The sequence below is a fragment of the Microtus pennsylvanicus genome, chromosome 10 (assembly GCF_037038515.1).
Source record: "Microtus pennsylvanicus isolate mMicPen1 chromosome 10, mMicPen1.hap1, whole genome shotgun sequence".
NCBI lineage: Eukaryota > Metazoa > Chordata > Mammalia > Rodentia > Cricetidae > Microtus > Microtus pennsylvanicus.
Window position 1 is genome coordinate 89,214,495 of NC_134588.1, and position 13,793 is coordinate 89,228,287.

The following is a 13,793-nucleotide window of genomic DNA, read 5'->3' on the forward strand; positions in this document are numbered from 1 at the left end:
AGGTCAGTGAGTCTATAATTGGATATCCTAAAGAAGCTAAATAAGAAGGAGAACCCCCAAAAAAACATATAGCTATCCTCCTGGGTAGGGGAAGTAGACAAAATTGCCAGGCAAAAAATCGGGATCTTAAAGGTGGGGTGGGAGGGGGGTAAGGGGAGATGGGGAGAGAAAAGTGAGAAGGGTAGGATGGGGAGAACTTGGGGCAATGGGATGATTGGGATAAAGGAAGGTTGGATAGGGGAGCAGGGAAGCACATCTTAATTAAGGGAGCCATCTTAGGGTTGGGAAGAGTCTTGGACCTAGAGGGGCTTCCAGGTGCCCAAGGCGAGGTCCCCAGTTAGTTCCTGGGGCAGCTGAAGATAGGGAACCTGAAATGATCCTATCCTATAGCCATACTGATGAATATTTTGCATATCACCATAGAACCTTCATCTGGCGATGGATGGAGATAGAGACAGAGACCCACACTGGAGTACTGGACTGAGCTCCCAAAGTCCCAATGAGGAACAGAAGGAGGGAGAAGATGAGCAAGGAAGTCAGGACCAAGAGGGGTGCACCCACCCACGGAGACAGTGGGGCGGATCTATTGGGAGCTCACCAAGGCCAGCTGGACTATGACTGAAAAAGCAGGGGATAAAACCGGACTCTCTGAACATGGCGGACAATGAGGGCTGCTGAGAAGCCAAGGACAATGGCACTGGGTTTTGATCCTACTTCATGTTCTGGCTTCGTGGGAGCCTAGCCAGTTTGGATGTTCACCCTCCTAGACCAGGATGGAGGGGGGAGGACTTTGGACTTTCCACAGGGCAGGGAACCCTGACTGCTCTTCAGACTTGAGAGGGAGGGGGAGAGGAGTGGGGGGAGAGGGAGAGAAGTGGGGGGACGGGGAGAGGATTGGGGTGGGAGTGGGAGTCTGGGAGGAGGCGGAAATTTTTATTCTCAATAAAAAAAAGAAAAAAAATAAAATAACCTGTGATATTTATGCTCTGAAAACTGCAGAGTATGAAAGACCCCCAAGGTGGGCTGCCTTTCAGTCTGGGGAGACCCTCCCAAGGAACAGCGAGACCACTCGTGCGGATGCAAACAGCAGAGGCTTATTCAGATACACAGGTACCTGGGGCGTCTTAGTCGCTAGGACTAGCGAGCCTTCAGGTTGGAGCAGTGGGTTTTTTTATAGGGTAGGGAAGCAGAAGCGCAGTTACAGAAGCGAGAAGCATAGTTACAGGGTTCTGATTGGGCAATTTAAATAAGGCTCGGGTTCAAACTGAGTACAGTTCTGTGGTTTCCAAGAAATCAGATATGCATGCTGACTCGGCCCATCTAGGGTACAAACTGTTCTTCTGGACCCCAAGTTCCCTGCTGGCAGTCCAGATGGTCGACCATAGATATCCTGTCTGGCTCAACGCCCTTGCCCCTAAGTTGACCAATGCCCTTACCTCTAAATTGAACTTCCCTGTCCTAGCTTTCAGTTATGTTGCTCAAAAATTCAAGCCTTGCAAAATAGCGTTATTGCTGCTGCTAACTTAATGCTGCTAGGCGGGGGTCTTTCAGAGTACATAATTAACTTTGCCTATATAAGCTTGCTGGAATTTTGCTTGGTGTGCTCAGTCGTGGTCCCCCCCCCCCCCCCGCCCCGTCTCCCCCCTCCAGTCTGAAAACACCTGATGGTGCTATCGAAATAAAACCTCTTGCTCTTGCATCTGCTGGCCTGGATTATTGAGTCTGGGGACTTCCCTCGTGGCCTTAGAAATTCTACGGTCTTTCAGATGGAAGGGGAGAAAGAGGGAGCTGGAGGTGGGCAAGGTTCACCGTTTAAAAGGGAAAGTACGGGAAGTGTGCAGGAGGTGCTCCCAGTGGCTGCAGCTGAGGACACATCTGTCAGGAACCCCAGGGCAGGCCAGTACAGATTAACACTTGTGGTACAAGATGAATACGCCAGAGGTGTTTCTTTCCATCGTTTTTATAATTTATATGTTTCTGCACGACTTTGAAGAGAGAATGCCCCGAAATGTCTTCGCTTTTACATTGTGATTATGTTCAGAAATGGGTTTGTTAGCCGAGTCTGCTTAGGGATAGGCTGAAATCTACTTGAAAGTGTACAGACTCCTTAAGTAAAATCTACACCCTTCCTTTGTTCAGGAAAAGCTTTGTTTTGGAAATAACTCCCATGCTTTTCCTGTTTCCTGCAGTTAAGGATGTTTCTCCTCTCTTCTGTCTTGTTGTGATAGCTAATCTTGGAAGTCAAACTGGCTAACAAGTGGCAAACTAGTGAGTCACCTTGTGTCAAGGAGAAGGGGAAGTGCCTCTGGAGAGCAGGAAGACAGCAGGGTCTACTATTGGAGCCAGGGGCAAGTGGTAAGGAAATGCACCTCTGCTGATTCAGAAAAGGGTTTTCAGATGAAAGGCAGGACCTGGAAACATTGTACTGTGTCTTTAAGCACAGTATAATCCTATGGGAGGTGCTCTTGTCACTCAGGCCTCACTAGCCAATCAGATTCTCTAGTTGACCTGTCAGTCAGAAATTGTGCCGGGTCCTTCCGGCCCCAATTTCAAGCTTTGAAGAGAAGCTGGCACCGGTGATTTTGTGTGCTGTGCTTAGAGTGTTGCTGCAGGCCGCTGAGCAGACGGCATGGGAAAGCTGGAAAGCCACGACATGGTGAGCTTGGGGCTATCCCCAGATTGGGAGGAGCGGCTAGTTGAGCCACGGGAGCCAGTGTGGTTCATCCTCCTCTGGCTGTGTGGTAGCCAGTGATCGGATGCAGAGTTCAGTATATTCCTGCCTGGGTCTGCATCAACCAGCGTGCTTCTGTTGGTCCTTAATACTCCGGCGTGGTCTGAGTGGTCCTGCATGTTCTTTGTATTTCCTGGGCCGACTGGTGGTCTCTGAGCAACTTCACTCTCCTGACTGCGTCTTTGCAGAGCATTGGGAGCGGGACTGTGCTTTGAAATAAATAACCTTGTTGATATCACCATGAAATGCCGGTGCCATTAGTGCTTGTATTGGCTCTGTAACACAGATTTGCCAAGGTTGGAGAGCCGTGGTCCCTCTATGTCTTCCAGAAGTTCTGCACTTTTAACATTTAACATTTAGGTTTAGGATCCATCTGGAGTTAATTCTGTGGAGCTTGTAAATAGTATCTCCTGTATAGAGTAGCACTCCGCTGCTACTGTGATGTAGAAGAGTAGAATTGACGGTATAAGGACTTACCGGTTCTTAGGAAACACTAAGTCACAAAGTAGAAAGCAGGTAAGGGTGAGCTGCATCCCAAATATTCCAAAGCAGAGTGGTATGCTAACCGCCCGTGTTAGAGATTAGAATAAGATGTAAATGTTTGTTCTCCAGGATCAACCAGCTACATTCTCCAAACCAAGGAGACAACCCTGTTTTACAACCAGCAGAAGTACCCACCCCTCTATTTAAAAACCATCCACTTAATGCTGCTCAAGCGACCATTCCAGGGTCACAACCCCATTAAGTCCTGTTGTGCCATAAAAGTATATTCTAGAACATTGGCATTTCTAGTCTTTTTGAAAAGTGATTTGGAGTCAAGGTCTCCGACGCTGATTGAAGTGTATTTGAACCCTGTCTGTAGCCCCACAAGGCATTGCCCTTGTTGTCCTCTTGACTAAACACTAAACCTTGGATTGCATGTCTGCAGCACCACAGTGTTCTAAAATTCCCAGTTTGAGCCACATAGTGGACTGTCCATTGTAGAACAGGGAAAGGATTTGCGTGTGGAGTACTGGCTCCTCCATTCAGACCAGAAGAGGAGGGACACTGCCGGGAGAAAACAGATTAGATAATAGCTAGGTCACAGACTGGCGCTGAAGGCAGTGAGCTGCAGGGCTCTCCATTACAAAGGACTGAGGGGGCATGGTGAGTGACTTTCTCTGTAATTTCCCTGCAGGTATCAATTCCTTCCATGTGAATGAAGACAGACAGAATTGGTGGGTGTACAATGTAGGGAGGGTAGCTTGAACTACAGTTAGCAAAGCTGTGCAGATATATACACTCATGGTTCACACGGTTAAGTCAGCTGAGATGTTTGAGAAACAGGAGCTGAATGTAACTCCCTGTGTTAGATTACAGCACTCAGTGGCTAAAATTTTACATGGAAGCTGAGCAACCTCTTCCATTGCTGGTCTGTGCCCACTCTTTCACAACTGACCTCCTGTGGGCATACTGCACCTAGTCTGCCAATATAGTCTCTTATTAATGGCATTCTCTCTATCTGGGAAGGGCCTACTCTATATCATAGTCACTATGGATAAGGGTTCTTCCTGCTATTTTTATCATTTTAAAACATCAATTATTGGTATTATTTTTAACATTCATTTTATTTAAATGCATTGCTGCTTTATTTATTCAATATTTCCAAGTTAAATAATTTCATTCTATTTTTTTCTTAAGTGCTGTTTATTTATTTATATCAGTTTAGAGCAGGGTTTTTCAACCTTGAGGGTCACAGCTCCCTTTGGGGGATCAAATGACCCTATCACAGGACTGGTCTAAGCCCATCAGAAATTACAGATACTTATATTATAATTCATAACAGTAGCAAAAATATAGTTATGAACTAGCAGTGAACTTTTTATAATTTTATAGGTGGGGGCGGGTCACCACATCATCAGGAACTATATTAAAGGGCCACAGCATTAGGAAGATTGAGAACAATTGGTTTATATTAATGTCTCCTGTAGCTCAGGCTTACGTCATACTATGTAACTGAGAATTGCTTTGAACACCTAATCCTGCCTCTGCTACCCAGTGCTGGAAAGACAGTCCAGCAACTTCTTCCAAGCTGGACCTCGACTGGCCTGTTTGAAGGAGAAAGAGATCAGTGAATGAGTATCTTCCAACTTCTGTAGACTTTATTGTGAATTTACAAGTGAACTGGGACCTGTGTAAGAATTGAGTTCATTGACCAACTGTAAAGCCAGTGTATTCACAACAGAAAAAGGATGGGCAAGAAGGAGGGTAGAAGCTTTCCTGTTGTGACGGTAGTTGACATTAGCAATGAGTAGTAAGGCAATCAACTTTAGATGTTCCACAAATGTGCTGACTGGCCATTTCGTGGACCCTCAGACCATGCATACGAGAATCTATATAAAGAATTGAACTTACCATTAAACCTAATTACTGTAGTTACAGTAATTCGAGTAAAGTGGAGCTGGATAAAATGGTGTGGCCCTGACTATCATGACTGTATTTTCCAGGTTTAAGATGTATACTCCGAGAAAAATGGTGTGAGTGAAAGACCCTCACCCATTTGGGTGCAGGCCCAAGAGGGAGAAGCCCCACGACTCAATTAACCAGTCCAGCAGATGCAAGAAGCAATAGGCTTTATTAATGATAGCGCCACCAGTCTCTAGTCTGGTGATCTCTAGTCTCCAAAGAGGTAGAGCACCCTGAACAGTGATTTCAGCAAGTTACTTGTATACATATGGAAGACATTCTCACTCATGCACAAACATATGCCAAAAAACAGCAACAAATTTGTTTTCAAAAGTGCTTGTGACTTATAAAGCAATAAGAGTAAAACAGGTTGCTTTAGGTGTCCACTGATTCTTTAAAAATCTGTTATCTTGCATTTTGTTTTAAAATGTTTTTATTTCCTCACTCTGATTGCAGACTTACAGGCAATCATCAATCAGGCGGAGCAAAATGGTGTCTAAGTGATCCTAACAGACATCCTTTTCTTTACTATAAGATAATGAGATTTTTTTTAGTATTCAAAACTATTTTCTATGAAATTAAGGCGTGAGAAGGTTTTAAGTGAATCTCTCCAATTTTGGTGGAACAGCCCTCCTCACCCATGCCATTTTCTGTTATTGGTAAAGGAGAGAGAACTGAAATCAGTGCTGGTCAGTGATTTCTTAGAGTTTGATTTTGTTAGAATCTTGTAGTTTTTTTTTTTATTTAAAGGAGCATAATATATCTTTGTGTCTTTGTTTTCAGTGCTACCCACCACCTATGTTGTTGATTTTATTCATTGTTATCTAAGTATATTGTTTATTTTCTGGAAAATAATGGTCTCACCAATTTTGTATTCAGATTTCTCATGTTATGAGTTCCTTGAGTTTTTGTTGGTTTGGGAAGATTCTGTGGAGAGACAGTTTTAGTTTTCTCTTGTTTATCTTATATGTTTGCCTCTTTCCATTTCCTGGCATATCTATCTTCATGTTTGTGTTTTTGCTGCTTAAGTGATTGATATGATTGGTACATTGCCTTTGGGTCTTTAAAACCTTCTTGTATATTATTGTCTCTTTCTTCTAATTAGCCTCAGCTCTCAGCATGGCATAGCTTAGAGTGATCTGAGACAATACCAATTGAGAGTGTGCCTAGATCAGAATGTCTGATTAAGGTGTCTGAGAGAGATTGTGTTGATTTTTGATTGATATAGGAAGGCTCTTCCACTGAGTGGGCAATATCTCTGAGGAAGCAGTCTTGGGATGGATAGGAGAGCTAGCCTGAGCACAAGACAGTGACAAAACAAGAGGGAAAGCCAGAAAACAATGGTTCCACATATTTTGCCTTTAGTTATTAACTTGAGTTTCTATTCTAAGCTCTCATAAGGAGGAATTGTAAAGTAGGTTTAACAACCAAATAAATACGTTCATTATCTGAGTTGCTTTGGATTGCATACTTTAATAACAGCAACAGGGAAGAAAGTTGGAAAAAAATGGGACTCAAAGGGGATTTTGTTGCTGCAAAGGAACTTGGAATATTGACTCTTATAAGAATGCTGAAGATATCAGAAAACTGGACAAAGAGCTGTTCTTGTAGGGCCTAGAAGATGGGAATGTTGAGAGTAATGGCAGACAGTGGAGGTCAAGGTCATAGGATTTTAGTGGGCAATAGGCTCTGTAGGGAACCACGGAGTTGGCCTGACCTAACTGCCTTGAGAGACCTGTGTCATAGGATTTTCAGGTTAAAGTCCGTGGTCCCTGGGTCACAATATACCTCCCAGTTCCCAACATACTGTTGAATTCCCTCAGGCAGTGAAGCATTCAGGCTGATTTGTGTTCTTTGTTTGATCCCTCAGTAGTCAAGGAATCATGAATGCTTAACAGGACAATCAAACTTAGACATTAATCTTGTATATGCTGTATAGCTTGCAAACTTAATTATATCCCGGTTTAGTCAGAGGTCGCTTGGTCATTTCCCCACTACCTAGACCCATAATAATTATATAGAAATTGTATTACTTATATAATACTGCATATCCAATAGCTTAGGCTTCTTATTAAGTAACCTTTACATCTTAAATTAACCCATTTTTATTAATCTGTGTATCGCCACATGTCCGTGGCATACCAGTAAGGTTCCATTCAGCATCTGTCTCCTTCAGTGGCTACATGGCATCTCCCTGACTCTGCCTTTTCTCCTCTATCTCTGCTTAGAATTCCTACCTTGTTCCATTCTGTGCTGCCATACGCCCAAAGCAGTTTCTTTATTAACCAATGGGAATAAAACATATTCACAGCATACAGAGGGGAATCACACATCACCTCCCATTTTCTGTCTAAATAAAAAGGAAGGTTTTAACTTTGATATAGCAAGATTACATATAACAAAACAATTATCAAGCAAGAATTATAGTTACAATATTTAGTCTATTTACATTTGGCAAGTTAAGGAAAATACTCTATCATCTATTCTATCTTTGTGAGTCTGAAGTTTTATATCTAATCTATCTTTTATAATTATAACTGTCTTTCTTCAACTCCATCAAAGACTCCAGAAGGAGATATATAACCTAAGGAATTATAAGCACTTCCAAAACTCTAGAATTGACAGAGACATCTTGCTGCCTGGACAGTAACCCAAAGTTCTCTACCATTGGGGCATCCATCTTCAGCCTACAGGCCTATAGTATCTGGCAGACTTTTCCACAAAGCAGAAAATTTCAAAGACAGTTCCACCTATATTGGCAGTTTCTCAGTTACCTTTTTTCTGTGTCCTGCAGAATGTTTAGCAGACTCTTTCATGAAGCAGAAACTGTCTCACCTTCTTTAGGCAACTTTAACAGTCATTTTTTGTAGGTCCTGCATGTCCAGTTTATACAACATATCATCGAGCAATCCAGGCAAGAGCATGGCTAGCCTTGTCACATTGAAGGCAAATTCCATAATGAGTTTCTTCAATGCCCATCAAGTTCTTTGAAATAATTGGTGCTGCCAGAAGGAGACATATCTCATTGTCATGAAAAGGCCTAAGTTTTTAAAAAATTTAAAATGCCATATTCTGTATGTCTTTGAAAGACTTGAAGAATACCTATCCATATGAAATATATCTCTGTACATCTAGAAGCCTAACTAACATGACTACAAGTTTAACTATTATAAATGACCATTAATTTGTATTTCTTAACTATACATTGCATCTTTAAATGAACTTAATACCTTAAACAAGAGCAGGGATTCATTTAACAAAATTGACCTTAAATTTGTATCAATGGACCAAGATCTATACAAATGCAAGTATTATCTCTATATCATTTCCCCTTTAAATGTAAACAAACATTTATAAGCAATATTTGGGAATTTTGGAGTAGTTCTCTCCAAACTGATTTTTTTTGGGGGGTAAAGTATTTTTGAGGGTTCATGGAGACCTATCAGGGGATCTTGGTCCATTAAACCACCTTATTCTGAAAGGAATCCACAGGTTCTCATCCTCTGTGGAAACCAAAGCAGAATCTCTTTTCCAAAGCAACAAATCCTTAGACCCAAATTTTGAGGTCAAGATACCTTTAAAATATATATGTTGGTTTGGCTTAGCAGCTCATACAATGGAATGTCTCTCTGTACTTAGTTCATTAACAGTCAAAAAAACTCAAAGAAAACACAATAATACACATAATGTAGACTCTCTGTGTGTTTCCCATCTTTACATAACTTATTTTTCTTTACTCCTATAATCTATGATTCTCTTTTCTCTCCCAAGCTTACAGACATTTATACACTGTGACCCATTTACAGTTTTTTTTAATCTGAATCTGTTTTTTTTTTGCATATTTGTAATTATTTTCTGACCAGAAGCACTTTTTTTTTTTTTAAAGAATGTTAAGCAGGCATGGCTGGGACCAACTTCTTAGCCCTGTTTGCTTGCTCTACTTAGTCCAACATGGCAGAGGTATGTTTACTGCCAGCTCTGCAAGCCATTCTCTCTGCCCCAGCTCCAGGGACATGGTGTGTCTATGTCTCTATTAAGCAATTTGTAACATGCTGCACACAGACCCCATTTCAGTGCAGTACCTCCCAAAAGAGTCAGAGCTATTTGTGCTAGCACAAACAAGGAAGCCCTTCCCTAAAGAAGCTGTGCATCCTTTGTTGCCAATGCTGAGTCAGGAAGACCTCTCTTATAGGAGCTGTGGCAGTTTGCCAGCTAACAAAACCCATCTGGAAAATATGTGGCTACCAAGAAGTCTTGCTTAACTCTGTTCTTTTGTGTCTAGATTTTTTAAAACTCTCTCAAGTTTTATGTTGATGTAGGTTGCCTCATTTTGGCTTCATTTTGTTGATGGAGGCTGTTCGCTTGTTTCCTGGCTGCCCAGAAATAATCACACTAACTATATTGATTATAGCACTGCCTGGCCAATGGCTTTGGCTTCTTATTAAGTAACACATCTTAAATTAACCCATTTCTATAAATCTGTGTATTGCCACATGGCTGTGTCCTACTGATAAGGTTCTATCTGGCATCTGTCTCCTTTGGCAGCTACATGGTGTCTCCCTGACTCTCCTTTCTTTTCACCTCTATCTTTGCTTGGAATTTCCACCTTGCTCTATTATGTACTGCTGTAAGCCCAAAGCAGTTTTTTGTATTAACCAATGGGAATAAAACGTATTCACAGTTTACAGAGGGGAATACCACATCATCCTGGAAATCGATACAACTGTAATCCTAGAAATTGCCATTATCTTCTGTTTTTGATAAACAAAAAGTCTGATTGTCCTCAATAAAACAGTCATAGCCTTGTCTTGCTGTAGTCTTTCCAGCCCAAGTCTGGCTTCATTCTTTGTGGCCCCATCAGGTGTTCTTAGCTTGGTACATAAGCACAGGTGCTTAGAAGACTTCATGAAAAATTTAGAGATTATTTGTGTGATATTTTTGTCCTAATATTTCTTGTTCTAAGACAGTGCATAGACAGAATTACAAAGGAATAAACTAATTTTCTATACAAAATACTGCTTCTATTGGATGGTTATTACTGATGACTCATTCAGGTCTACAGTGAAAAAGGCAAGAAGAAAGAGATAACAAGTGTTGCTGCAAGTTTCTCTCCCATCTGCCAGCTCCCAAATAACCATTCAGAGGCTTATGTTAATTATAAATATTTGACTTAGACTCAGACTATTACTGGCTAGCTCTTACATTTAAATTAACCCATATTTTTTTTTCTTTTTTTGGATTTTAAAGACAGGGTTTCTCCGTAGCTTTTGGTTCCTGTCCTGGAACTAGCTCTTGTAGACTAGGCTGGCCTCGAACTCACAGAGATCCTCCTGCCTCTGCCTCCCGAGTGCTGGGATTAAAGGTGTGTGCCACCACCTCCCGGCTAACACATATTTTGTATATATCTGCTTTGCTACTTAATTCATGACTTGTCACCTCACATCTTGTTCCCCTTGTGGCTCTTGGAGTCTCCTTGACTTCACCTTCTTTCTCTCTGTTTCTGTTTGGATTTCCCAGCTAGCTATATTCTGCCCTGCCATAGGCCAAAACAGCCTTATTCATCAATCAATAAAAGCAACACATATTCACACATAGAAGGACATCCCACATCAGAAAAGTCTGTTTTGTTATGAAAAACAATACTAGTTAGTTTCAGGTGGCAGTCTAGTGGTGAAAAAGGTGCAGAGATTATCAAGGATTTTAGAACGATTAAAGGGAAGAGTCTGGCTGTACATTTGAAGCCTAGGAACATGCTCCAAGTGTAAGACTGCATCTAGCTAAGCCCTTAATTCTTGGAAGGAGTACACAAAGTAATTCCTTGTCCCGGGAGCAACATCATACAGAACTTGCAGCAAATTTGGTCCAAACTTGGTGGGGTTCATCAAATTTTGGCAGGATCACCTATGTCATACTGATTCAGAAAACAAGAAAGATGCAAAATGTAAAGGCCATGAATTCTTTTTCTGTGATCAGGTCATCACTATTTTCCCATCTATGTTTGGCAGAGTCGGAGCCCCAGTGAAGAAGAGATTGTTAGAGTTCATTACATGAAGTGGTGGATATGAAGCAGGGTCACATTTCAGACCACAGGATGTTGAGATACCCAAGCTATGAGACATCTGCCATGGAGAACTGCATAGGGTGTCAAAGTAGCAAGAATGAGATACATCAGAGGTTGCAGGGTGTTGTGTGGTATTTTGATCATATTTTGATTTAAAAAAAAAAAAGCATGGTTGAAGTCAGAGAACAGAGCTAGCTATTTACTGACCAAAAAATACCATAGAGGTTTGGAGGACTATGGATAGATAGGAGACAAGAAGTAGTAAGGTTGGGCTGAGAGAGGATCTTGGCCTTTTTTTTCGATAGAGGAACGGAAGAGGAAGAGTCACTGATGGTTTCTCCACTGTTTCTCTGATCTTTGATATCTGACTCCAAATTTTATTGATAAAGATTAATTAATGTTTTATCTGCCCTCCCTAAAAGATACACTTAATAAACAGAAAGGAGTAATTAAGACCCCTAGATATAGATTGCACAGTAGTTTATTAACTTTAACTTTTTAGTGCTAATGAAAAGGAAATGGCAGCTGTGGAGAAAGTTAAAAGTTATAACCTTTCATTTTCTATTTAGACAAAAGGGGAAATGTTGTGGAACATTAATTGAAGGTGTGTTACATCCATTTATGCTGTGGAATATTTGTTTAATGATACAAGAGTGTGTTGCATTCTTTTCTGTTTCATTTTTAAACTCTGTTAAGCTGTGTTACTTTGCCTGCCTAAAACGCCTGAGTGGTCTAATAAAGATCTAAATGGTCAATAGCTAGGTGGGAGAGGGATAGGTTGGGATGCCAGACAGAATAAATAAAAGGAGAAAGAGAGAAGGATTGAGGACCAAGAAGAGAAAGAGGAGAATATCAGGGACCAGCCACCCAGCTTCACAGTTAGCCACAGAGTAAGAAGTAAAGAAAGGTATATAGAATAAAGATAAAAGCCCAAAGGCAAAAGGTAGATAGAATAATATAAATTAAGAAAATCTGACTAGAACCAAGCTAAGGCTGGGCATTCATAGGTAAGAATAATCCTCCATGTGATTTATTTGGGAGCTGAATGGTAGAGCTATCCTAGCATGAATGAGACAGTGACTAGGTAAGAGAGAAAGCCAGGAAACAATCGTTGTCCATGGGTTTTCGCCTTCAACTATTAGCTTGATTTTCTATCCTAAACTCTGAAAATGGTGAAGTCAAATTACCCCACTCATTGTCTGAGCTGCTTTTGGTTAGAGGATTTAATGAGAGCAACATAAATGCAAGTTAGAACGAAATATGGAAAGTCAAAAGTAATATTGTTGCTAGGCAGAACCTGAGAATGATGTCTCTTGAAGGAGTGTAGAAGATATCTAGACTTTGGGTGGCAAAAAATATAGAAAGTAGTACACAGAAATAACTTGGCTGTTCTTGTAGGACCAGGAAAATGGAAATGTTGAGAAGAATGCCAGGAAGTAGAGATTGAGATCATAGGATTTCAATGGGAAATGATAGACTCCATAACAGATTAAGTTATGTGTTTTTTTTTTTGTGTGTGGTATTTTGACTTCAAAATCTTTTTTTGTCTGCCTATGACCTGGAAATTTAGTAACGCACAATTAAAAAATAATGGGTTGATTCCTTAAATGAAATATTGGATCTGTTGGATGCTTATTAATGATAATTCCTTCAGGTCTACGGTAAAAAGAAAACAAGTGGGGCTGAAATAAATGAAAATGAAAAGGTAGTTTCAGGTGGCAGCCAATTACTGGAACAAGCAGGGGTTTTCAAGGAGTTTATTACTATTATAGGGAAGGCCCTTGCCATGGAGTGGAAGTCTAGCAATGTGCTCCAGGAGTAAGACTCCATCCACATAAACCTTCAATTTATGTAAAGAGTAAGCAAAGTGATTCCTAGTCCTAGGAAGCAACTTCATACAAAACCTGCTACACCTGTGATCCAAGTGTGTTATTGTCTATTAATTAATAAGTTAAACTTTTCAGGACCACTCATCATGTGCTGGTCCTGGAAATAAGAAAGAATCAAAATTTAAGGTAATGGGTTCTTAGTTTGTGGTTACAACTCAGGATTGTTACTGGCATTCATGTTTGGCAGAGTCAGAAACCCAGTGAAGAGATTGTGAGAGTTCATTTCATAAAGCTGTAAGGATGAAACCTGTTGTTGTTGTTGTTTTTACTCTTTTGGGGGCCTGCCACCCAGCTCTCAAAAAAAATGACATACACTGAGGCTTATTATTTCTTATAAATTCCAGGTCTTAGGTTGTCTTGTTTATAGCCAGCTTTTTTTTTTTTTAACTAATTGTCCCATCTACCTTTTGCCTCTGGGCTTTTATCTTTCTCTATTCTGTATACACTTATTTTTTTTTTTTTTTACTTCTTACTCTGTGGCTTTGCTGTGTAGCTGAGTGGCTGGCCCATGCTTTCCTCTACTTTTCTTGGTCATCCTTCCTTTTTTCCTCCAAGATTTCTCCTCCTGTTTATTCTCTCTGCCTTCTGGTCCTTCTTATTCTTTCCTACCAAGTGACTGACTGTTCATTAGGCCAAACAGATATTTTAGACCAGCCCAGTATCACAG

At 40.9% G+C, this 13,793-nt stretch overlaps 1 protein-coding gene across 3 annotated transcripts in view; it reads left to right on the top strand.

Moving 5' to 3' along the window:
- Nucleotides 1-2,549: 2,549 nt before the first annotated feature.
- LOC142858950 (zinc finger protein 120-like) overlaps nucleotides 2,550-13,793 on the top strand; it is a 35,878-nt gene continuing 24,634 nt past the window's right edge. For all 3 annotated transcript variants that reach the window (XM_075989029.1, XM_075989028.1, XM_075989030.1), the window contains exon 1: nucleotides 2,550-2,656. In XM_075989029.1, coding sequence (XP_075845144.1) covers nucleotides 2,630-2,656 — 27 coding nt within the window. In that variant the 5' untranslated portion in view covers nucleotides 2,550-2,629. The remainder of the gene's footprint in view (nucleotides 2,657-13,793) is intronic.